Raw genomic sequence first — 26722 nt, 5'->3', positions numbered from 1 at the left:
ATCGCAGCCAAGCTGAATCCCACTTAAATCTAACGTCCACACATACTCACTTTACAGAGAATCCTGCCAGGCTTTTTCCCCCAATCTGTAACCCAGGGTTCGGAGGCCAAATATACATCAATACTGCTTCCCTGGCTGAGATCAGCGAGCTTCACACATGCCAGGTAATCAACCTGGGGCACTGTATGGCTCAGTGCTACACTGGTAGTACCTTTACCCATCAGGCATCAGGGTATGATTGTAGGCAATTCCTAAACTTGATTCAAAAACAAACCTACCCCAAGAGAAATCGGAAAACTTTCTCAGAGCAGAGGAAGATTTAATGGTAATATGTGTGATGCTCTATTTGTGAACCATGCTGTGTAAATCTAACTCTACCTTTAGTCTCCCTCTGGCTTATATTCAGAGAATTTTTGAGACCGGCATCCTGGTTATTAAACTCACAAAGTGCCCGTCTGTTACAGAATGAACCAAGCTCCAACGGTCGGCTTTGAAGCAGACGTGGGCAGCCGCACAACTCACCACTTCATGTACCCAGAGAGCGCAAAAAATCTCCCAGCAAACGTCAGCTTTGTCTTGGTTCCCTTTAAGACTTTGGATCTCCTGTGGATTACCAGCGCCCTGTCAACGGGTGAGATCAGATTGTAAGTATGGCCCTCAGTTTTCAGACTACCTTCTCAATGTATGTATTCATACATGCTGCCACTGGGCCTATTTGGTCTCTTAGTACTAAAGCTCGAGACACCAAACACAACTATCAGCGACAGACTTGTATCAGGACATCACCATAGTGCTGTACATCCCAAACTGCCACCTCCAGACTCAGTTTGGAAGACATAGATCTAAAACTAGTAGTAACAATTAGATATTAAGAGACAGTAACTCCAGGGGTCAGTGTCTGAGTGTTAAAGGACAAGGTGACTCTGGGAGTCAGTGTGTGATGTTGAAGGAGACAGTGACTCTAGGGGTCAGTGTGTGATGTTAAAGGTGACAGTGACTCTAGGGGTCAGTGTGTGATGTTAAAGGAGACGGTGACTCGAGGGTCAGTGTGTGATGTTAAAGGAGACGGTGACTCGAGGGGTCAGTGTGTGATGTTAAAGGAGACAGTGACTCTAGGGGTCAGTGTGTGATGTTAAAGGAGACGGTGACTCTAGGGGTCAGTGTGTGATGTTAAAGGAGACGGTGACTCGAGGGGTCAGTGTGTGATGTTAAAGGAGACGGTGACTCTAGGGGTCAGTGTGTGATGTTAAAGGAGACGGTGACTCTAGGGGTCAGTGTGTGATATTAAAGGAGACGGTGACTCTAGGGGTCAGTGTGTGATGTTAAAGGAGACGGTGACTCTAGGGGTCAGTGTGTGATGTTAAAGGAGACGGTGACTCTAGGGGTCAGTGTGTGATGTTAAAGGAGACAGTGACTCTAGGGGTCAGTGTGTGATGTTAAAGGAGACGGTGACTCTAGGGGTCAGTGTGTGATGTTAAAGGAGACAGTGACTCTAGGGGTCAGTGTGTGATGTTAAAGGAGACGGTGACTCTAGGGGTCAGTATGTGATGTTAAAGGAGATGGTGACTCGAGGGGTCAGTGTGTGATGTTAAAGGAGACGGTGACTCTAGGGGTCAGTGTGTGATGTTAAAGGAGACAGTGACTCTAGGGGTCAGTGTGTGATGTTAAAGGAGACGGTGACTCTAGGGGTCAGTATGTGATGTTAAAGGAGACGGTGACTCTAGGGGTCAGTGTGTGATGTTAAAGGAGACGGTGACTCTAGGGGTCAGTGTGTGATGTTAAAGGAGACGGTGACTCGAGGGGTCAGTGTGTGATGTTAAAGGAGACGGTGACTCTAGGGGTCAGTGTGTGATGTTAAAGGAGACGGTGACTCTAGGGGTCAGTGTGTGATGTTAAAGGAGACGGTGACTCTAGGGGTCAGTGTGTGATGTTAAAGGAGACAGTGACTCTAGGGGTCAGTGTGTGATGTTAAAGGAGACGGTGACTCGAGGGGTCAGTGTGTGATGTTAAAGGAGACGGTGACTCTAGGGGTCAGTGTGTGATGTTAAAGGAGACGGTGACTCTAGGGGTCAGTGTGTGATGTTAAAGGAGACGGTGACTCGAGGGGTCAGTGTGTGATGTTAAAGGTGACGGTGACTCGAGGGGTCAGTGTGTGATGTCAAAGGTGACGGTGACTCTCGGCAGAAATGTGAACCTGCTGATCTGTGTAGAATTACACCAACCCAGGAACACTGATGGAGGGTGATTGTGGTTGTAACTGCTGACCCTTTCATAGTAACCTTCTTATAGTCGTGCCTGTTGTAATTGGTGGATTTGCCAGTTGACCAGTACCCTTAATAGTTGGTGCTTCAGACATAGTCCTTCCATGAATGAACAACATACACTTCTGACTTCTTCCACCTTTCTGGATTGTGCCGGAGTGGAAGCTGGAGTCGGGACAGGCGGAACTGTTTATCCTCCTCTAGTGGGAAATCTTCTTCCTGGTAGAGCATCCGTAGACTTGACTAATTCCTCCCTTATTGGGGTTCCCTCTATCTTTCCTTCTGTTAATTTTATCACCATCATTATTAATAATGAAACCACCAGCTATTTCCCAATATCAGACTCTTCTTTTTGTCTGATCAGTGCATGTATCTGTCTATCTTCTTTGTACTTGCTGCAGGAATTATTATAGATATTATCAACTGACTGAACATTAAACACAACATTCGTTGACTGAGCAGGAGATGGATACCCTATTCTTTATCAACATCTAATCTGATTTGCTTGGGCACGTTGGATTATATTTTAGTTCTACCTGGCTTTGGTATGATTTCCCATGTAGTACTTATTACTCAGGTAAAGAGGAACCTTTTGTCAAATAGGAATAGTTTGAGCAATAATAGTAATTGGCCTGTTGGGCTTTATTGTGTGAGCTCATCACATATTTGCAGTAAGGACAGATGTAGATACTTGAGTCCATTGTACCTCGGCAACAATAATTACTGCTATCCCTACAGACATGAAAGTCTTTAGCAATTCTCCACAGAGGCTGAATTAAATGAGAAACTCCACTTCTTTGAGTTCTTGGCTTTATCTTCTTATTTACAGTGGGAGGTCTAACAAGAATTGTCTTGATTAATTTCTCCCTAGATACTGTTCGCATGATACCTATTACCTAGTAGCCCACTTTCACCATGTATCATCAATAGGAGCAGTATTTGCCATTATAGCAGGTATACTTCACTAATTTCCATTAATTTACGGTTACACATTCCACAGCTCTTGAACTAAAACCCACTTCAGAGTAATATTTATAGCAGTAAACCTGACCTCCTTTCCCCAACACGTCCTTAGCCTTGCCAATATACCAAGATGTTATTCGGACTACCCAGAACCGCATGCTCTCTGAAATACAGTTTCTTCAATTGGATTATTAATCTCTGTAATTATTGTAATTATTTATGACTATCTATTTTCTTAATGGTGAGAGACTAGGAACTGTGGAAGAGAAATGGGATTTGGGTGTCGAGGTACACAAATCACTTCAAGGTAGTGTATAGGTACATTTGCCTGCCTTTGCTCCATATCCCTTGATACCCTTACCCAACAAAAATCCATCAATCTCTGTCTTGAAAACTCCAATCGACACAACATCCAGAGAGTTCCAGATTTCTACTACCATTTTGTGAAGAAGTGCTTCCTGATTTCACTTCTGAACGGCCTAATTCTAATTCTGAGATTTTGTCCCCGTGTTCTGGACTCCCCCACCAGAGGAAATAGTTTATCTTTATCTATCCTATTGAATCCTTTTATAATTTTTAACACCTTGATCAGATCACCCCTCGATCTTCTATACTCAAGGGAATACAAGCCAAGTTTATGAAACCTGCCCTCATAAATTAACCCGTTTCGCCTAGGTATCATCCTAGTGAATCTGTGCTGCACCTCCTCTAAGGCCAATATATTTTTCCTGAGATATGGTGGCCAGAACTGAACGCAGTACTCCAGATGGGGTCTGACCTAGGCTCTATACAACTGAAGCATCACTTCCTCACTTGTATTCCAGCCTCCTCGAGATAAAGGCCAACATTCCATTAGTCTTTTTACATGCTTTTTTTATCTGTACATAAGCTTTTAGTAATTTCTGCACATGGCCTCCCAAGTCTTTTTGCTCCTCCACAATTTCTAGTTTCTCACCATTTAGGAAATACTCCGATTTGTCTTTATTGGATCCAAAGTGGACCCTCACACACCACATTGAACTCCATTTGCCACAATCTTTCCCACTCACTTAATCTGTCTATGTCCCTTTGTAACTTCCTGCTCCCATCGGGACAACTTACTGTGCCTCCTAACTTAGTGTCATCTGCAAATTTCAATATAGAACTCTCCATTCCTCCATCCAAGTCATTGATAAATATGGTGAAAAGCTGAGGCCCAGTACAGATCCCTGGAAAACACCACTCCACCTCCCGCCAAAACAACAGTGACTGGACTTGAAAACATAGAAACATTTACAGCACAGAAGGAGGCCCTTCGGCCCATCATGTCTGTGCTGAAATGTAACGCTTTGGGATGTCCTGAGGATGTGAAAGGTGCTATGCAAATGCGAGTTCTTTCTTTCTTCCTTATGGTTCTCTTTGCTAATAGCACCACCCTTTACAGAGTGCCTAACTTGCTTTCTGAAAGATAGACAATGGCCTAATTACCAGATGGAGATGGAGGAGACCAAGCTAAGATAAAACAAAATGTCGGGAATTTTTCCAACCAAAACTGCTCTGGTAGGGGCCTATCTGAAACTTCAACCTGTCTCTCTATCCGGGAGCTGGCTGACACTGCCAAACACGCCTACCATTCATTGTGTTTGTTTTTAGATTTCCAACATTTCCAGTTTTTCTTTTTATCTCCATTGCCCTGAAGGATTGCAAATCCTTGACTAGGTCATGATGTCTCATCTAATGTTGAGCCAAACAAATTGGAAATGTTGGCAGGAGAGATAGACCACAAGGAAGGTTGCCCTACATGTCAGTGCTGGCAGCTTCACAGCTTGTACCTGCTCAGGGATGAAATATTGCAGTGATGTTTGCAAGGTTGCAAAGAAAACCCATCTCGGCTACCCCTCACCAAGTGACTCAGCTGGTAGAGCACTGCCCAGCATGGAAATGAGAACAGAAAAGTCTCAAGCTCTGTCCCTAGTCTGCTGAGTTAGCTAATCTCAGCCAGGGTTTGGGGGGGGGGTTGTTGGGGCTAAGATTTATTCATATTTTCTTGTTAGTGGGGGAGTTTTTATCTGCCCAGTATATCTGGAGTCAGGGCATGGTTTCTGTTACTCAGACATTGTGATTCTTGAAGTTATTCGAATGGTAACCCTTGATCTTTATTGAAAGGCTAATGATCTTTCCCTATGGAGAAAGTCCTTAGTTCTTCACCCTTAATAACTGCCAGATATTGTGTGAAAATAACTTCTTGTAATTCCTTTAACAAGCACTTCATATTCTGGAACTCTCACACCCTATAAAAATATTTGATTCCTTAATTCGAACTGGATGAAGACTCCTAGTAACATTAATCTGACTAAGTATTCCTCAAAGATCATTAACCACATTATACCTAAGCAGGCCAGCAATCAGTCACCATCTCCAGTTTTATTAAAGCAGAATTTACTGCCTCTCTGCTAAAAGTTGAAATGAATGATTCATTCAGTTAACTGTGTACTTCCTGCTCTTTAAGACTGAGCTGAGTAATGAAGTTCGCAGTGCTGGGCGTGTAGAGATAGGAAGTCTCTATGGTCAGGGTAACATTCAGCCCTTCAGCAATCTGGCATCATCTCTTCGCTGACTGGATGGTGGGGTAGTTAGGAGTTATATAGGGGCATCAGCAGCTCCAACCTCTTCTCTCTACTAACCGGACCTTGTGCAGGACGGGATGATATTCAACCCTATGACAACCTTAGCATCCTCTTGACCTTTAACAATATGGACTGGGAGACCTGGCCAATTTATTTCACCTCCCTAACTTGAAGGGTTCTGAATTCTATCAGTGTAAAAGGCAGAACGATTTAATTAATAAGTTTCTTTGGATAAACTTCTTTACCCAGAGAGTGGTTAGAATGTGGAAGTCACTACCACATGCAGTGGTTGAGGCGAATAGCATAGATGCATTTAAGGGGAAGCTGGATAAGTACACGAGGGGAAAAGGAATAGAAGGCTATGCTGATAAGGTGAGATGAAATAAATAGTGTGGGAGGAGGCTCGTGTGGAGCATAAACACTGGCATAGACCAGTTGGGATGCATGGCCTGTTTCTGTGCTATAAATTTTATGGGGAAAAAAAAATTTTGATAGGGCCTATTATTGGGCGCGGCTAGCGTGATCCACTATTACCCCGCGCCTGATGGCCCCGTGCAGACAAGATGAGACTTTCGTCCGGCCTGAGGACTTACCTGCAAGCAGCGTTGGAAATCAGCGTTGAAATGAGGTTTCAATGCAATTTGCACTTTCCACCAGCAGGGGGAGCCCCAATCTCTTAAAGGGAGGATGTCACTTCAAATCTCTTAAAGGTAGCCAGTACCTGTTACTTTGCTAAAAATAACAGTCTGCTGTCAGACTAGAGTTTGAATGGAGATCAAACATCGCACACGTAAAACACAGATCCAGGTCCCGTCCCTATGTTTACACACTGATGAGTTATGTTAAAACATTAAAGAAAGGTTGCACACTACTAAATCCCACTTCTTCCAATCTGCACTCCAGACCTCACCAATCTGCCGGTCCGAGTTGGTACCAGGCCTACAAGTGTGTGTGCACCAAGGTTCTCTGCTGATGCACTAGAGGCCTTGATGCAAGAGGTGGACAGAAGGAGGGACACCCCATATCCGTGGGATTGGGGGTGGGGGAGTCAAGAGGCCCTCCAGTTATATGCCCAAAAGGCAGTGGGAGGCAATAGTGGACAAAGTCAATGCCAGGTGCACAGCATCATGAACATGGATGCAGTGCAGGAAGAAGTTCAATGCTTTGACATGAGTGGTCAAGGTGAGTGAGGTCAACTATCAAATGGCGTCTCCTACCAACTGCACTGCGCACTACACCCCCCATCACCACATACCAATAAACTCTTTCCAACAGTACTCAACTCTTCCAATCAGATGTTTCCTCTCACCCTTACACATTACCACTGTTTCAAGCCGCCCACCCACAACTCACAGGCCACGCACACTGGCAGCTATTCAACCATGACAGGCGCATCACCTAGACACAAATCCTGCTTTCTTGCAGGCGCATAACAGGAGACAGCAAGTGCCAGTGGAATTTAGCCCCTCGAGCCTGTTCCACCATTCAATGAGATCATGGTGGACCTGTGACCTAACTCCATATACCCGCCTTAGCCCCATATCTCTTAATACACTTGGTTCACAGAAATCTATCAATCTCAGATTTAGAATTCACAATTGAGCTAGCATCAACTGCAGTTTGCAGAAAAGCGTTCCAAACTTCTCCCACCCTTTGCGTGTATAAGTGTTTCTTAACTTCACTCCTTCATGGTTGGCTCTAAATGTTAGGCTATGTCCCCTAGTCCTAGTATTCAAGTCTAGGAGACCTCCAAAAACAGTTACAAATGTTTCGGCAGCCTGAAGCAATAATCTAGCCACTAACCTGTAAATCCTGCATGGTCCCTTTAAGTAGCGCTGGTGGGGGTCCCCCAGAGAATCTAAAACATGTTCAGATGATCGGGGTTAAGACTGTGCGTTGAGTTGAGCGTTAAGTGCCAAAATGGTGTCTATCACTTTAAATCAGCGTTGCACAATGATTGTATCCATTTTCTCCTTACTTTACATGCTTCCGGTGTTTGGTATTTGCGCACGCACTAACTCCTATACCAAGATGGCGTCCGACTCATGTCAAGCTGGAAACGTGCGTGTGCAGCCAAGACACCACCTTGGATGTTCGAGAGGCCGCGTAGCGCCAAAACAATGGCTACACGGCCCAATTTAGTGCCCTATGTATGTAACTAAACTGAAAGTGAGCTTGTCCCGAGTCCAGGTGATGTGTGTAATGCCATTGTAATGTTTAGAATTCTTGTTATGACTCTGAGTTCATGGACTGTTTTAATTGGTTAGTTTAGGTCCCCTGCCTTTAACATGCTCACTGGCAATGCTGCTGTTGCCAAGAAAACATTTCAGTGACACGTGGGTGAAGGTAAAATGGCTGCTTTCAGTTTAAACTTTCAACGTGCACCTTCCTGGATGGCTCAGTTGGTGGATGGACCTTCCAGTGTGGTGCTGAGCCCCAGTCCTTGAGATAGTTGACCTTAGCTAGGGCTACAAAGGCCTCACCCTGCCTGGGTTGGGAGAGGCAAATCAGCCAGGGTTTCTGCTGCTGATCACTATTGAGCAACTTAGTGCTTATGCCTAAACCTTAGATGACAGCACAACTGGACTGTGATGCCTTCAAGATCAAATAGCCTGCCAAAATTCACTGTCTAGGGTCCCATATGACTCATGACCATTTAGGCAAACTGCTTGAGGGCTGTAGCCTATCCAGATTCAGTGCCTTGAGGAGAAGAGGTGAGAAAATAGAGGATATTCACCATGCTCGAGTGTGTCTGTGCAAAGAATATTAGTCCCATGATTATCATTTTCTCCCACACAAGACAACAGAGCCCACAGTATAATTAGCATTAAAGTATAATACTTCACCATAAATTCATACTTTACTTTACATCACAAACCATTTCATGGCTACATATTTCAGCTTGACCGCCTCATAATTCTACACTCTAAATGCATGATTTGCATATTTATGAATATTAATTAGTGGCTCGAAACCGACCTACATATTAAATGATTTGTATTGACTGTCAAAAATCCTGCCTTTTACACAATCCTTCCCCCTGTGCACTCTGTTAAGTGTGAGCAGAAAGAGACCCTGCTGAAATAAAGACGCAGGCCCTGGGTTGTGGTTTGATGGGTTGCTGCAGCAGTGGAGACATTGAGATGGAACTCACTGGTCCATCGACTGGGAATGGGAACGATGAGGGTTAGCACAGCACCGACATTTGATTATTAACACTCACAGAGGTGGAATGGCCACTTTCAGGAGGGCTGCATGCACCCCTGGAATTGTATCCAGCCAGAATCAGCATCTTTAGTGGAGAAAGGGGGAGAAATCACAAGGGAACAAATCATAAACTCTTACCATCCTGTAGTCTAACCCCAGTTGGCTGAGGAGGTGGTTTGCAAAGGGTTGCCATCTCCTGGCAAGTCCTCTAACGAGTCAGGGGCAATGCAGAAGGTAGGCACTTGGCTTAAGTTCACTCAAAATCTATCTCAATGGCCCAAAATCACCCAAATACTGTCTATCAGGAACCTGTAGGGTTTAATTGCTATGTGACTTTTCCATATGTGTTCTCCTGGGACAAGTATGTTTCTCCAAGTGAATTTTACCCCTGAGTACTGTGCTTCCATGCTTCTCAGGCTGCCTGTTTAATTAGAGCTGTAAATCTTCCATTCTCCTGATTAGCTGGAAACAATAATATTTTGGCATCAGTACGGTGCCTTCCCTCAGTGGCTTGCTGGGCATAACATTGAGTCACACCAACCAGAAGGTCCCAGGTTCCATCCTTGGTTTGTGCTGAGTGCCCTGTGCTGGAAAATGCAGGTGTATAGATGTCAGATGAGGACAGGATTGGACTTGACTGTGGTGCCATCCACGGTCAAATAGCCTGCTAGCACGCATTGTCTTGGCTCACACATGAATGACCGCTTGAGTGAGGTAGTAGAGAGCTGGCAGTGCCAGTAGAACCCGATCCCAACAAAGATCAGCGCCTTTTGGAGGATGAAAACTGGGGAACAAAAACACTTTTTAAAAAAAAAACTACTCTTCACAGATTCAGGATTCAGTTTTTATTGAACTGTCTGTCTCTTTTATTTACAGTACCTATGCGCCTGTCAAACAATTTCTACGGGTGGATAAAGACAAGGTGAGTCAGGGTCTGGTGGTGGGTTTTTCATAGAATCATAGAATGATACAGCACAGAAGGAGGCCATTCGGCCCATCGTGCCTGTGCCGGCTCTTTGAAACAGGTAACCAATTAGTCCCATTCCCCTGCACTTTCCCATAGTCCTGCAAATTATTCCTCTTCAAGTATTTATCCACTTCTCTTTTGCATGTTACTATTGAATCTGCTTCCACCACCCTTTCAGGCAGCGCATTCCAGGTCATAACAACTCGCTGAGTAAAAATATTTCCCCTCACATCGCCTCTGGTTCTTTTGCCAATTACCGTAAATCTGTGTCCTCTGGTTACTGACCCTTCTGCCACTGGAAAGTTTCTCCTGATTTATACTCCATCAAAACCTTCATGATTTTGAATAACTCTATTAAATCTCCCCTTAATCTTCTCTGCTGTAAGAAGAACAACCCCTGTTTCTCTAGCCTCTCCATGTAATTGAAGTCCTGCATCCCTGGTTCCATTCTAGTAAATCTCCTCTGCACCACCTCTAAGGCCTTGACATCCTTCCTAAAGTGTGGTGCCCAGAATTGGACACAATAGTCCAACTTGGGCCGAACAGGTGATTTATAAAAGTTTAGCATAACTTCCTTGCTTTTGTAATCTACACTTCTGTTTATAAAGATAAGCATCCCATCAACTTTTTTTACAGCCTTCTCAACTTGTCCTGCCACCTTCAAAGATTTGTGTACATACACCCCCAGGTCTCACTGTACCTGCACCCCCTTTAAAACTGTACCAGTTTTATTGCCTCTCCTCATTCTTCCTACCAAAATGCATCACTTCACGCTTCTGTGTTAAATTTCACATGTGATTGTCTGCCCATTTCACCTGTCTATGTCCTCCAGAAGTCTTTTACTATGGTCCTCACTGTTTACTACATTTCCGAGTTTTGTGTCATCTGCCCTGTATACCCAAGTCCAGGTCATTAATATATATCAAAAAGAACAATGGTCCTAATACTGACCCCTGGGGAACACCACTGTATACTTCCCTCCAATCTGAAAAACAACCATTCATCACTACTCTCTGCATTCTGTCCCTTAGCTAATTCCGTATCCACGCTGCCAATGCCCCTTTAATCCCATGAGCTTCAATTTTGCTAACTTTATCAAACGGCTTTTGAAAGTCCATATGCACATCAACCGCACTACCTTCATCAACCCGCTCCGTTACTTCATCAAAGAACTCAATCAAGTTAGTCAAACACGATTTGCCTTTAACAAATCCTTGCTGCCTGTCATTTATTAACCCATATTTTTCCAGGTGACAATTAGTTTTGTCTCGGATTATTGTCTCTAAAAGTTTCCCCACCATCGACGTTAGGCTGACTGACCTGTAGCTGTTGCGTTTATCCCTCTCCCTTTTTTTGAACAGGGCTGTAACATTTGCAATCCTCCAGTCCTCTGGCACCACTCCCATCTATCTAAGGAGGATTGGAAGATTGTGGCCAGAACCTCCACTATCTCCACCCTTACTTCCCTCAGTAACCTTGATGCATCCCATCCAGACCAGGTGACTTTTCTACATTGAGCACCGCCAGCCTTTTAAGTCCCTCCTCTTTATTTATTTTTATCCTATCCAATTTCTCTACTACCTCCTCCTTTACTGGGACATTGGCAGCATCCTCTTCTTTAGTGAAGACAGATGCAAAGTACTTATTTAGTACCTCAGCCATTCCCTCTACTTCCACAAGAAGATCTCCCTTTTGGTCCCTAAACATCTCCACCCTTCCTTTGACTACCGTTTTACTATTTATATATTTATAAATAAGTTTTGGGTTCCCTTTTATTTTTCCTGCTAATCTATTCTCATACACTCTCTTTGCCCCTCTTGTTTCCTTTTTTAGTTCTCCCCTGTACTTTCTGTATTCAGATTGGTATTACGAGCCTGACATTTATCATAAGCCTTCTTTTTCTGTTTCATTTTAAACTCTATATCCGTAGTCATCCAGGGAGCTCTAGCTTTGGATGCCCGTCCTTTTCCCCCTCATGAGAATGTGTCCAAACTATCTCTTCTTTGTAGACCTCCCGTTGCTGATTTACTGTTTCACCTGCCAATCTTCGATTCCAATTCACCTGGGCCAGATCCCCTTTCAACTCACTGAAATTAACCCTCCTCCAGTTGAGTATTTTCACATTTGACTTTTCCTTGGCCTTTTCTATAACTACTCTAAACCTAATGATATTGTGATCACTGTTTCCCAAATGCTCCCCCACTGAAACATGCTCCACTTGCCCCACTTCATTCCCCAGAACCAGATTCAGCACTGCTTCCTTCCTCGTTGGGCTGGTAATATACTGATCAAGAAAGCTCTCTTGTAAACATTTCAGGAATTCTTCCCCCTCTTTGCCTTTTACGCTGTTATTTTCCCGGTCTGCATTAAGATAATTCAAATCCACAATTATCACTACTCTATAGTTCTTGCATCTTTCTGAAATTTGCTATAAATTTGCTCCTATCTCCTTCCCACTATTTGGTGGCCTATAGTATACACCCAGCAGCGTAATAGCTCCTCTATTGTTCCTTAATTCTAAACAAATAGATTCTGTCTTTGAACCCGTAAGTACAGGTCTCTGTTATTGCCACTATATCATAGTCCCATGTGGCAGTTTGAGGCTGCAGCTCACCAACCTTATTTATCATGCTCAGTGCATTTACGCACATGTACTCCAAATCCATCCTCGTCCGCTTCGCATTTTCCCCCCTGTCTGATCCCTCCTATTTCTGAACCACTATTTATTTTATTGTCTCTCCCAGTCTTCTGTGCACCTTGTTTCTCTTCTCTAATACTTCATCCTGGTGCCCCTCGCCCTGCCAAGTTAGTTTAAACCCTGGTACATTGGTACATTGGATGGCATAAAAGGTGTCACTGCAGACAATTATTGGAAGGACTTAAGGCTCCAAACCTTACCCAGGTAGTTGATGGCAGCAGAGAAAGATTTGGAAAAATTATAGCCAGGTTTCCTCTAGTCTGATATATGCTTCAGCAACCCTGATTGAACAAGTGATGGTTAAGTCTACATTTGAATTTCTATGTATTAGGGAAGAGCACTATCTGGGAGAGAATCGGCAGTCTAGATGTGAAGGAGCTGGTAGTGGAATGAATATATTTATAAAATGAATCTGTATTTTTGATAATGGTTCTGCTGCTTGTATTCCCAAATACCAAATGCATGGCAGCCAATGCACGCCATAGAGCAGGGGGGCATGCAACAATTTCACCACACAACAGGGAGCTCTTGATCTTAGTAAAGCATCCTCAGGAGGCATTGAACCAGAAAGGGCTTCCTCTGTCATCTTCTGGTAGCCCTCAAGTACCTCCCAGGGCAGAATTCCATATCATCATACTGGCCTGGATTTATACCCAGGTCCCAGAGTCAAAAGGACAGTGTATTAACCCACTGCACCACCCAGTGCCCTGGGCAGAGTGACATTTTCCATTTCCTTCAGCTGTTCTCTCTGAATGAGAGTGACAATTTAGTTAGCGGCAGATTTGCACCATTAGGAGCTGGAGTTCATGTAGTACCTTTAAAACAGCAAGTGGAGGATTTTGACACTGACCCTGGGCTGGATTTGAACCTGGAGACAAAAAGCCAAAGCCTAGAAATTGGTTGACGCGATCCTACTTTAAAAGGCATAAAACAGGTGCCAAAGTGTCCAATATGGCAGATTGGGATATACTTCCATACTTCCGTGCACCGCTGGCCATGTTGGTAAAGAGGCGTCCAGGGCCCGCACCTGAAACAGGCGTAAGGCCCTTCCATAAACAAGTAAGGGACCTAATGTCTGTTGAGGTCCCCTTTGCAAAATTGGTCTCCCTGGGCCGGCTGTGTTCAGGAAAACGTGGTTTACATGCAGCCTAACCAATGGCCCTCCTTAAAAGGACTGCTGGAGGCCTCAACCAAAAAGGTAAGTTTATTAAAATTTCTTTTACCTGAATGTGGAGCCGGAAGAAGCAGGAGTACTCCTCCCAGCTCCACTGCAGTGCCGAAGACCATTGCCGGTTCCTTGCTCGGCCTCTCCTGATTGCGCTCCCCCCACCACCCCACAATTTCCAGGATCTACCTGAAGGCGACTGCCGACAGCCCCAAATCCAATGTTGATTCACCGACAAGCTGCCTGGGGATGTCCAGCATGAGTCTGCAGCTCACCGGTCTCCTTTAACGGGTGTGCCTCAGGTCTACCCGTTCCGGTGCAGGGATTGTTCCCTGCATACAGTTCACCCCAGCAGGCTGGCGGGAACCAATTTCTAGGTCGTTGTCTAAACCCATGTCTAAATCAACCAGTTGTCTGCAGAGCAACCCTTTAAGACAATGTTTGCAGTAGGGCAATGACAGTGAGCTCGGAACAAGCTACTTTTCTGACCTCTCAGCTGTGGAATAATAAACAGGATGGAGAGGTTTGGGGAGGAGGAGAGAATGGCCAGTTCCTGGACAATACTTTTGATCTATTGAAACAGGCCGCTGATGATGCTGACCCCCTCTGCCCGGTTTCAAACTGGACAGCCTGTTCGAGGATGGCCATCTGAGTTTGAAATGTTCTTTGGGATTGCGAGGTGATTGAAGTTGGCTATTTATTAAGAACATTCTCAATGTTAGGTCAAAGGGAGAGAATTTCTGCATGTGCTGATGTTTTGCAGCAGTAAATATAACACCGGTATTCCTTAGCTAATCACTCCTATGGATAATCCCAGCACCTAGAAAGTCCTACAGTACCATAGCAACAATACTACAGCCCAGTCCGATCACATCCATGGAAACTGCCAAAAGCTTGAGGCAATGTGTAATATGGGCTCTAATTGCACACAAATAAAGAAAGGTCCAGTGAAGGCAATGGGATTAGAGGTAGTGTAGGCTGCACTCTAGCTTATTCCTTGTGCCTTGTGCATCCTAAAACAGTACATTCAGGGTGAGCCAAGACTTGCATGTCAAGTACTGTGCATTTCCAACCTACCTTTGTTCTTTAAGATAGTTTTTTGGTGAATTTGGTTTGTGCTGCGGAATGCAACACTTTCCATTATGCAATCTGAAGCCATTCTTCCCCTATAGTTATTGAACTTGTTTTCATTGGAATTACCCCCTTATTAAACATTTCCCTATAATAAAGAGAAAATTAGGCTGAATTTTGCTCATTCTGTGAGTGAGTGTGGGATAGTGGAATACTTTGAAGGATTTTGTCTCCATCAACCACTCCCAGGTCAGGTATAGCACAAGCCAGAGGCAGAGTAAAGCTCCCTTGCTCTTCCCAACGTTAGGGTTGATTTTCAGCTGGCTACCTGGGCGATAAACTGGCCGCCCACTATAGAAACCACCCAAATCGAACGGTTTTATACCATGTGTCAGACTTAGCACCCAGGTGGCAAGTTGAAAACCGACCTGATTGTGTTCTACTCCCAGATTCATGGAGTGCCCCCCTTGCATCAGTCTGAATTTCCCCACTCCCTACACAAATGTCAATCTTGGCAGCCTCTCTGACATAGATCGCCAAGTACTTTTGTGCTGTGGCCCCATTTCCCTAACAACGGGGTGAAACTGCCAAAGCTCATTTCACCTTGAACCCTCACAGCAGATCGAGGAGAATTTATCCCATCAATTTGGGCAGGATTCAAACCAAGGTCCCAGAGGTCAAGGACCATGAGTTTAATTCTCTGTACCACTAGTCCCCAATAAATGGGTGACAAGATCCTTCTGTATTAGCACTCAGTAAACTGTAACAGATTCAGAGGTGACAACAATTGGTAATCAGTGTCTCAATTATTAATAGTCAAATCAAACATATAAAGGTATCAAATATTCAGACAACAAAGATCAAATCGATATTACCTCTGTTTGAGCTCTGGGCAGAGGTCGTAATTAAGTTGGCGACGTAGTCATTTCGAGTTTTCCCACAGTGAGGTAACCTTCTGATAGTCAGGTGTTGTTCTGACTAAGGTGTTGTCTTCAGAAAGCTAAGTGTTCTTTCAATAGCTGCTGGTCTTCGCTGATTCCTTTGTCCTGAGCTCAAAAGATGTTGGGTTTTTATGCCCCCCTTGGCAGGAAACTCACACCATATATGGAATAACACTCATGAGACCCTTGGAGATTAGCAAAGGTGTTTTTCAAAGAATTCCAGATGGTCAGCTTGTTTTAACATTACTCATTCAACCACAAGATCCTTTTCAAGGTAGCATTGTCTAGCTATTTAGCCATGTTCCTGGTCTTGTTGCTATCTTTGGATTATTGTTCAGCTTTTTTGGGTCATTGTTCTTCTTTATCACATAGCTGCCATGTCTAGCGAGGAGAGTGACAGGGGTCAGTTACTAGTCAAAGGCTGACAGTTGACAATTCAGCAAAGTAAGCCATACACTCAGCAAAATACACAGCACAGCCTGCAGAGCATGATGGTTAATAATTTTAAGAAAAAGATGTCAATTTTTCCCTTTTTCCAATATTCTTACAAAACCCCACTCAAATCTGAATGTAAAGTATTTCATTTGCTAGGCTGCTGGGTAAATGCACTAGCCAGTGTACCGTGAAGCTATTTAGAGCAGAGTTTGTTCTCCAGTTTGTGCCGGGTTATCTGATCTCAGCGGGTGTCATTTGGCCGCCGCAGCCCTGTGCTTGCGAGTTGAAAGCCAGCTAGGGTTCCCACTCCTGATCCAGTGATCCCTGCTGGATAGCGTGGTGCCTGTGTGGACTTCAGATGAGACAGCATCAGGCTCATCTGTGATGCCCTCTGTGGTTGAATAACCCGCTGACTCAAGAAGAATGACCACCTGGGCAAGGTATTGGACAGCTGCCAGCACCTGTGGAACTGTATCCTGGCAAGACTCACCGCTCTCAGAAGAGGCAGGGAGGAAAATGGGAAAATAAAAGTATTTTCATCCTCCAGTACTGACACTGTTTAAAAACTGCTGTTTAAAATCTAACCCCCTGATCTTCACTCAGGTGCAGATCTACAACCCAGCATTCTTCAAGTACATCCATGACAAGTGGACAAAGCATCACGGGAGATATCCGTCCACTGGAATGCTGGTCCTGTTTTTTGCTCTCCATATCTGTGATGAGGTAAGTGCCACAACTGTGGAGCGGGAACTGTGTTTTCAATTGAGAAGTCAGGTTGAAGGGTCAAGGGCCAAAGTGCACGACTGCTACCAATGTTGAAAATAGACAGCATGGGTAAATCTGGAAGTAAACATTAGATGACACCAAGCTTGGGTTTTAACAGCCTGAAGATTGTGCGAGGAAGGAAAAACTGAGGCAGGTAGGGAGTTCCACAGTCTCAAGTCCTGGGAAAGAATGAAAGTAAGAGTGTGATAGCTGTGTATATTAATACAGTCAGAAAGGAACAAAAGCATACAGAAAGATATATATGAAACCTAGGAGGAAAGTTCAGAGAAGCAGTAACCAAAACAGTAAAAGTATTGATAAAACAAAGAAAGACAAGAAAGGCTTGATGGAGGAGAAGAGGTCAGAGCTGAGAGAGGGATTGTCTGCTGGATAACAAACTTTTTCTTGTAGCCTGTCCAGGACTGAGAGAGAAATGCCGAAAGACTTTCCCCAGATATTGGAGCGGTATTCAATTCCACAGCACAAAGATGCCTAAAATTCAGCACAGTCTCATTCAGAGAGGCCACTGCATGGCTGTTATGAGAAATGGAATTGCAAACTTGTGTATTAGGATGCAGTCTACTGAAGTTGGGGTTAAGGTATGTTATTGGGGCAGAGTAGAGGGACTTGGCCCATGCTGGACCAGTCTGGGTGTGCTTTTCCCCTGCTATATAGCACATTTGGCGTTGGTGTGATATAGAGCACTAAATTGGGCCATATAGCGCCCGTTGTTTTGGCGCTTCACGGCCTCTCTGACATCCAAGATGGCGTTTTGGATGCGCACACACGTTTCCAGCGTGACGTGCGCTAGATGCCATCTTGGTTTAGGAGTTAGCGGAGGCACGGATAACGAATGTTGGAATCATGTAAAGTAGGGAAAAAATGGTTTCAATTGGTGTGCAACGCTGATTTAAAGTGACAGACACCATTTTGGGACTTAACGCTCAGCTCAACACACAGTCTTAACCCCGACCATCTGAATGTGTCTTAGAGTGCCTGGAGGACCCCCCACCAGCGCTACTTAAAGGGACTATGCAGGATTTACAGGTTAATGGCTGGATTATTGATTCTGGCTGCCGAGACATTTGTAACTGTTTTTGGAGGTCTCCTAGACTTAAATACTAGGACGCGGGGACATAGCCTAACATTTAGAGCCAGGATGTGCAGGAGTGAAGTTAGAAAATGCTTCTACACGCAAAGGTTGGGAGATGTTTGGAACGCTCTTCTGCAGATGGTAGTTGATGCTAGCTCACTTGTGAATGTTAAATCTGAGATTGATAGATTTCTGTGAACCAAGGGTATTAAGGGATATGGGGCGCAGGCGGGTATATGGAGTTAGGTCACAGGTCCACCATGATCTCAATGAATGGTGGAACAGGCTCGAGGGGCTAAATGCCACTGCCACTTGCTGCCTCCTAATATGCGCCACCTTCTCCTGCAAGAAAGCGGGACATGTGTCTGGGTGATGTGCCTGTCATGGTTGAATAGCTGCCAGTGTATTTGGCCTGAGAGTTGTGGGTGGGCAGCTTGAAACAGTGATAATGTGTAAGGGTGAGAGGAAGCATCTGATTGGAAGAGTTGAGTACTGATGGAAAGAGTTTGTTGGTATGTGGGGGATGGGGGTGCAGAGCGTGGTGCAGTTGGTAGGAGATGCCACTTGAGAGTTGACCTCACTCACCTTGACCACTCATGTCAAAGCATTGAACTTCTTCCTGTACTGCATCCACGTTCATGATGCTGTGCGCCTGGCATTGACTTCATCTCCCGCTGCCTTTTGGATATATGTCTGGAGGGCCTCTTGTCCCCTCTGCAAATATAGAATATCCCTCCTTCTGTCCACCTCTTGCACCAAGGTCTCTAGTGCATCAGCAGAGAACCTTGGTGCATGCACTCGCCCAGGCCTGGTACCAACTCAGATTGGCAGATTGGTGAGGTCTGGCATGCAGATTGGAGGATGTAGGATTTAGTAGTGTGCAACCTTTATTGCATGTTTTAACATAACTCATCAGTGTGTAAACATAGGGATGGGACATGCATCTGTGTTTTACATGTACGATGTCTGATCAGACTCCGTGCAGACAGCAGACTTTTATTTTCAGCAAATAACAGGTACCAGCTACCTTTAAGAGATTTTTAAGCAACATCTCCCTTTAAGAGATTGAGTTCCCCCTGGTGGTGAAAATTGCAAATTGCATTGATTCCACGTGCAAGGCCCGGAAAGGAACGCTGATTGTAGGTGAGTCCTCGGGTGGGCCGAAACTTGGGTCCTGCCTGCGCAGGGGCCCATTGGGCGCAGGGTAATAGCGCATCACGCCACCCGCGCCCAAAAACGGCCCTTATCCAATTTTTTTTTTCTTTCCCCCCATAATGTTTTGAGCTACACTGACGCAAGGCACAGTATGATGACCAATCTGTCACAATTCAGTATCAAGTGGGACACTGCACTGCAGCAAACTGCCCAACAATGCACTGTGTTGGGGCAATAATGGGTTGATATTTGATTAGTAGTTATTGTTAGTACTACTGTAAATTAAGTAGTAACCGGGCAGAACGACCTCTGTAACTGTCTGTAGTCACTTTATACAGTTATGCTGCATTGCACCTTGATGGAATCACCAGTTGGTTGTTTTTCACTTTTTCCCCATTTTCGCCTCTCCTCTCCCGAAGGTGCTTATTCACTCTAGGGGAAGGTTTCAGGGCTGATGACAACCCTGCAATACCTCCCTAAAGGGTCGTTCTTGATATCTGAGTCCTTATCTGACATCTACACCTGGCACTCCCAACAGCGGGGTGGGGGGGTGTCACTGATTAGCGGTTAAAAGTAGGAGCCCTGGGTGATATTGCCCGCTGAGTCCAGGGACGACAAGGCGAATTGGAGCACACTCACTGCTGCCTTATCTGAGGTCAGCTAACTCAGCAGGAATTTCAGCAGGAATTAAACCAGGGACCTTCTGGCCTGTGTGGTTCGTTGCTATACCGGGCATTGGTTTTATCCACCAAACCTTCAGGAGGGCTTGGACTTTCAATGTAAAAGACGCTGTCTGATGGCACCTATGATATTACAATGTTATCTTCATGTATGTGCATCCACACATGTGAATCTACTCATCAACCTGTGGGTGTGCTTTAAAATAGCACATGCATGAGTCCCTGAGACAAAGTGGTCAATTTAACTGCTTGCCCACAGTGCTGTCAAAGAGATAGCAAATCACCCAGTCCCAATAGCCTCTGATACCAACGACAGTGTCCCATTTCTCAGCACTGACATCCTTCAACTTGCTGAGCACTGAATTTATATTGTTACATAAAAAGGACTGATCTGGAGTATTGTGTTGTAGATACACCCGTGTATTGCTGGCACGCATTGCCTGAGTTTAGACAGCAGATTTGCACCAATAATGTCTTACTCTGTGAGTTCCTAATCTCCGCCATCTGGGGGCAGGACAGCAACAACAGCATTTGGGAATCTCCTCACCCTGGGGATGTTGCCTGGGGATTTCCCAGGGGGCAGAATGTTTGTGCCTGGATGAGGTACTAGCATGGGGCAGCTTTGCAAATTAGGCAAGAGAGCTCTAGCAGCACTTCCTGCCTCATTTTCCCACTGTTACACTGGATGGATGCCCAAATACATGGGCACCCAGAAGTAGATGGCCATTGGCCTGACTCCTAGATTGAAGGATCTGAGAAGGGACAGGCTGCAAGGCCATTGTGAGCTCAAAAAGGTAATTGATCGTTTATTCAGGTCCCCCATCGGATTCGGGTCTGAAGGCCATCCAGCAGGTGGCAACCATTGGGCTCACAGCAGCAGCTGGATGTCCACCCTCAATTCTGGGCGCAGGGCTCCTGCCAAGGGGAACGTGGAAGCTACGTTAATGACCTGAACCTGGAAATACAGGCGGGTTCAGGTCATATGAGGCGGAGCACCGTTCAGGTGCTCTGTGCTTGACTAGCGCCCAGGCGTGTGGGAGGGCAGGAAACTGGCCCGTTGTATTTCCGTATGTTGGTGCGTTTTCTCACGTTGATGTATTTTGCCCCTAATTATTGCTCCTTGTTCACTTTTTCTGGCGAGCTCTTATGCCCTGTTAATATTGTGGAACTGCCACAATTTCCACACACAGTGATGACAAAGTTGCCTTCGCAGTTTGTCTGATCTCAGGTGGAAGCCGATGCAGGTTAACCATACTAAATACGGAAGAGTAAAATGACAACCATCTACCTTAGCCACCTCAAGCCCTTTGTCTCTGAATGTGAGCTGTATTTCTGCGAAGGTTGGCAGGTGTACATAACAACATGAACTCTGGAAGCAGGTCTGTTGTAGAAAGGGTTATCAGTGCAGCTGATCCCTGCTCCTGACGCGGAGTCCTGCCCACTGACAGTGCAATTCGGGAAATCGTGAGGAGTGCCTTCAATTCCCGATATGTGCTGCTAGCGGCTGAGGCATCCCCAATTGGGAGAGCCCCATAAATATACAGTATATATAAGGCCCTTATATATTGTGTAGCTGGTGTGCAGTTTAAACAAGATATATTTAAACCTGTTAATTAACATCAATGTCATTTACTAACCACGTATCTTAGCAAAGTTACAGAGGGGACGCAAAATGTCACAAGTCGGAGCATTTGATAAATAAACTTGTCTCATAACTTGTTAATGTTTTAGGTCCTCGACCTGAAACGTTAACTCTGTTTCACTCTCCCCAGATGCTGCCTGACCTGCTGAGTGTTTCCAGCATTTTCTGTTTTTATTTCAGATTTCCTGCATCCGCAGTATTTTGCTTTTGTTTCATAACTTGTTTAGCAAGTTAGCAACTTGTTCAACACCTCCCTGATGTCAGGAACATCCTTGGAGTAAACCAGTCGTCTCCTTGTCCCCCTTGACTTTGTCAGTCGGCTCCTAGCCATGCGTCTGAATCCCTGTGGGAATCCTGCAACAATCAGAGGGATTTAAAATCTGCGTATCTTTAATTGGGGATGTCGGAGGATGCAAATAGACACTAGCTGGCGCAATCGTGTTCAATTCAGCTAGCTATATTTAAACTGCTGCTTTCTGAAGAGCAGTTGGGGTTTTCTTGTAATTTAAATTATTTGTATGCTGTGTACACAGGCCTCTTTCCTTAAACTGTGCAGGTTTAGTCTGAAATTCAAAATCTCACCTCCATTCAGTTCTTCTGCAAAAAAACTACACTCAGCCCTTTTTTGAAAGTCAAATCCTCTCCCTATCCTCTAGGGAGTTAACATGTTCCACGTTCTGAATACAATTTGCTCTTGTTCCTTGTCTTCAGTGTCTACGATCTCACTGCTAAACTCAGTATCTCACTGCCGCTCTTCTCTGACACTGGACCTGAATAATGATGAACCAAAGCTGAATTTCATTCCCCTGCACCCCCCCCCCCGCAACACCCCCACTTTTCCCTCCTCCTTTCCTCGAGGTGCTGGCTCTCACTGGGCTGCCCATTCCATGGGCTCTGACGGTCAGTCCTCTGTCACCCGGCCCGAGTAGCATTCTTGTGTGAACCTAGACAGCAAATGTCAGCAGGCCATTTGGCCAAAAAGGAGGCCATCGCTGCCAAACCTGATCCTGTCCTCATAACCTTCACATACCTGTTATGATTGGTAAAACTTCATTGCTTGACAGCCACAGTGGAGTAGAACTGTGTAGAATCAGTGAAGTTCACATACAAGTGCTTAATGCGATTGTACTATATCCCTGTGTGCACCATTTAAAACAAACAGATTAGATCCCGCTTAGAAATAGCGCACAAAGGAATGTTGTACGAGTGTGCTAAGTGTTCCCTAAGTCTAACCTACCCTGAATGATGTTTCAGCCCACATGTACAGGGCACTAATGCCACTACTACCGTGACTGGCCTGTACAGGCTCTTTGGAGAAGGTTCTGATCCAGAATGACCAAGTCAACAATGCACAGTTCCCCCATTGTTGCTAAATCTGCCCCACAGTACAAGTAGGCCAATTCCATACAAACAGAAACTACACAATACAGAACTATTATTATTGGAAGCAAATCTATAATATAAAGGGGCAGAGTCCACTCCAACCTTCACAGCAGAACGGTGGGCCCAAGTTGTGGTACTGAGTCATACAGATTAGGAAGAGCCCAGGTTCCGTCAAGCACAGGGTCTCCAACTTTCAGAAGGACAGATCCAAATGTATTTCCCACCCTGACTGGTCATCCTGACTGGGGTTGGACACCAATATATATGGTTGAAAAGAGATTGCCAAATATAACTCAAGCCTCTTTGATCAGGCAGGTTGGAGAGATTCATTGAGGTTGCAGGGATGGAAAGCCAGGTGACACAGGCCTTATTGAATCCCTTTACTTTCCCTTCTATAGGTGAATGTGTACGGATTTGGTGCTGATAGCAGAGGGAACTGGCACCACTACTGGGAGAACAACAGATACGCTGGAGAATTCCGGAAGACCGGAGTCCATGATGCAGATTTTGAGGCAAAAATAATAAATTCACTTGCTGATGCTGGAAAAATCAGAGTTTTCCGGGGAAACTGAAAAAAAAATGACTAATTATGGAGTTGATCTTTTAAGAGGAGGGAATGGACTTCACAATAGCTTGCTGTTTCTCCTCACCAAGTGGAGATGAGACACAATTATCCCATAATCATATATATTGAAAGTAATTTTCCTTTTTTTTATCATGTTTGAAAGATCAAATAGAACTCTGGGACAAAGAAGACAGAGAACAGCTGCTAATTTGGTATTACCGTCAAAAGTTCACCAAATCAAAAATGACGTTACTTCATGGATCAATTTCAAGATGGCTGACCAGCAACTTGGTGGCTGATGGGTAGCTCAATGTGCAATTTTCTATGGGAGAATCTAGGTGTTGCTAAGGATTGTTTTAATGTTTGAGTTGCGAGGTCAATTCAGGGACGAGTGCGACTAGAACGTTACCCAAATATGGTGATGGAGGCGGGGGGAGGAGGGAGGGGGGAAGAAGTGCATCTTTTGAATAGTGTTTTGTGTTTTGGTTAAACTCATGTGGACTTGTTTTATCAGCCGGTTACTGAATGCTGCTTTTTACTATTAAGGCCGAGATTCAGACAAGTGGAGCTTTGAGATCTGCGTCACTGGAGGCGAAACCGCTGTAGTCTTTCAGACGTGCTGTGCCGGTCGAACCACGGTTTTACCCCTCTACTATCGGCAGCACTTCAAGAAACAAAAACAACCTGGTCTTCATCATTCCACGGTAGCAGAGAGCTGGATTTTCATGGGCCCTACTGGCTGCTTTCGGCTCTCCATTTAAAAGGAAATGCGTAATGCCAGGTCCCCTCACTGATAGCCATGGGAATTGCATATCTCTGGCTTCGAACTTGAATGGTGGCAGTGGGTAGAACGAATAGGGGAACGCAGTGCATAGAGCGGATGGGAATCCATGTTAGCATTGCTTCCCCAGGACCCCTTAGCCAACATGACACCGTCTTGGGTATTATCTAGTAACCCTTTAATGTACTGTACCAGAAATAGGAAAGTTATATTACATTTACTACACTGGCGCCCACAGCCCTGATTTTGGCGAATGTGCAGTAATGTATAAGGGGTTGGATTGCTGCCTCCGGAGGATTCGGGGCACAAGCCCTAAACCCCACCTCCACAAGCCTTATACCAGGAATCGGAGAAGGAATCAGGGGTCTGGCTGACGATCTTGGGGCCTTCTGGCTGCTAGAAGGTAGCAAGGGCTCAAGATCCGGCAGGTACCTCAAGGAAAAGTTTAAAGCTTACCTTGAAGGTCCTGTTCGTCTAGTTGGCAGGTCCCTCAAACTCTCCGATCATAGCAAGGCCCAGTGCAAAGCCTAGTACCAGCTTCCCATTGCACCACTGCAATTGGGTGACCCACAGTTGCACCAGGAACAAGATGCGGGCCAGGAATGTCCCTCCTGTCTCACTAACATGGCAACACTGGGCGCCTGCCTATAACAGGCGCAGGCCCTCTCTGCCCATTTGGAAAAGCCCTGGAAATCCTGGGGCAACATAAATGGGCCAAAGAACCAAGGTAATGGGTCTCCATCCCCTCTCCCTCTCTGCAGAAATGAGTGTAACCCAGGCACTGCAGAGAGGACTATAGGGGCCATAGGTTCTGCACTCACCCCTGGAGGCAGTGCTGGCCCCAACCCGATATAAACCAATACAGCACTGGAGCTATACTCGTCTGTCCCCAATGTTAACAGGGCATGTACCACAGCACCGGCAGCAAGGCACGGGAAACGCAGTATTATAGGTGACCTGTGATGAAGGAAGAGCTCTTGTAGGCTTCCTGCTCGTCATAAGTTCTATATATATAAAAAAGAAGAAAGAAAACACTAAGAACTACTTGTAGATCTTTTTATTTGTTCTCCCCATCCCTTCCCCCATGGAAAAATAAAACTGAAGAAATCCATCCTTCCTTAAATATCACGTTGAGGAGGTTCCCTCGTGGTGAGGGCTGTTACTCGAACTCCGTTTAGAGAAGGACTTCAGCCTACCGCCTTTTAAACACCAGACTTCAAAAGAAATCTTCTCCATCAGCTACGGCTTTGAAGATTTTTTTATTGAAACAATTTAGTACTAATGACTTTGACAAGGCACCTGGCTCGGAGGAGAGTTACTGCTGGATAAACATCAGTAGGGATACAGGATACCGGCAGCTACACACAGCACTGCTGGAAGGAATCACTAGCCCTGATTTTTCACTGGTGGTGGTAGGAAATCGGCCAGGGGGTGCAGTTTGACAAATACAAAGGCCCAAATATGGTGGGTGTATTCAAGTACTGCAGTAATGTCGTTATCACCGTAGCAACACCGGGCCTAAAGGGAGCCAGTGTGTTCCGGGCATCCAGCAGGTGGGAGCAGATTTAAATTATAATGGTCTTCCTAAAGGAGTGACTCAGTTTGCATTCCACAGCCCCACGGAATTTTAAACTTAAAAAAAAATGGACATCCTCTTCCTCTGCCCCACAGGCAGCCAGCTGACCGAGGCCTGTAGCAGCAATTACCCCTCTAGGGGTTGAAATCCATAACGACCATTAACCAAGTGACAGAGTGCGAAATGTTTAGTCTGTGGACCCACTCGACAATGGACTGTGTTGTACTTAATGTTACTCAGCAAGACCATCAAAGACATCAAGGTCACAACTCCACTGGCATTTTCTTAACAATCTATTTTACAACATGTTCTTGCTTAAAAAGAGCTCCAGGAATTTCCTTTGGGGGGGGGGGGGGTGAGGGGAGGGTTCCTTCTGTGGAAGATCGGCAGAAACCCCTTTTATGCATGTTATGAAGTTACAACACGGAGCAGGAGCAGCCTGGTAGAAATTCTCGGTGGATGTCTTTTTCTCGTAATGAGTTAAGGACGTCTCAGCCAACTCAGCACAGGCCGGTAATTGAACCGGGGACCTGTGGAATGTCTGGTTCACTGCCACACAGGACAATGCCTTTACCAACTGAACCTCAAGGGCATCCAGCTTCATGTTTTTATTTAGTGACCTTCTCATCACAACCTCCCACCCCTCACTTCCACACGTCCCCACCAAAGAAAGAATGTATCCACACTTTCCATAGACTGTACTGTGCAGTCCCTTCTCACTCTGATGTGTAAATTCCCCAACTATAAACATTAAAGGATTGGGGGAAA

The 26722-nt window shown here is 45.2% G+C and overlaps 1 protein-coding gene and 1 pseudogene across 2 annotated transcripts in view; both read left to right on the top strand.

The window, feature by feature from the left end:
- The window catches only part of st3gal2 (ST3 beta-galactoside alpha-2,3-sialyltransferase 2), a 424632-nt gene extending 399050 nt beyond the window's left edge, over positions 1-25582 (top strand). For both annotated transcript variants that reach the window (XM_067997644.1, XM_067997643.1), the window contains 4 exons: positions 465-644; positions 9914-9959; positions 16918-17037; positions 23431-25582. In XM_067997644.1, the coding sequence (XP_067853745.1) occupies positions 465-644; positions 9914-9959; positions 16918-17037; positions 23431-23604 (520 nt within the window). In that variant the 3' untranslated portion in view covers positions 23605-25582. The remainder of the gene's footprint in view (positions 1-464; positions 645-9913; positions 9960-16917; positions 17038-23430) is intronic.
- On the top strand, positions 2242-3463 carry LOC137333448 (cytochrome c oxidase subunit 1-like; annotated as a pseudogene).
- Positions 25583-26722: the final 1140 nt, after the last annotated feature.

This window comes from Heptranchias perlo, chromosome 16 (genome assembly GCF_035084215.1).
Source record: "Heptranchias perlo isolate sHepPer1 chromosome 16, sHepPer1.hap1, whole genome shotgun sequence".
Taxonomy (NCBI): Eukaryota; Metazoa; Chordata; class Chondrichthyes; order Hexanchiformes; family Hexanchidae; genus Heptranchias; species Heptranchias perlo.
Note: the sequence above shows the minus strand (reverse complement) of the source record. Positions and strands in the feature narration are given on the sequence as shown.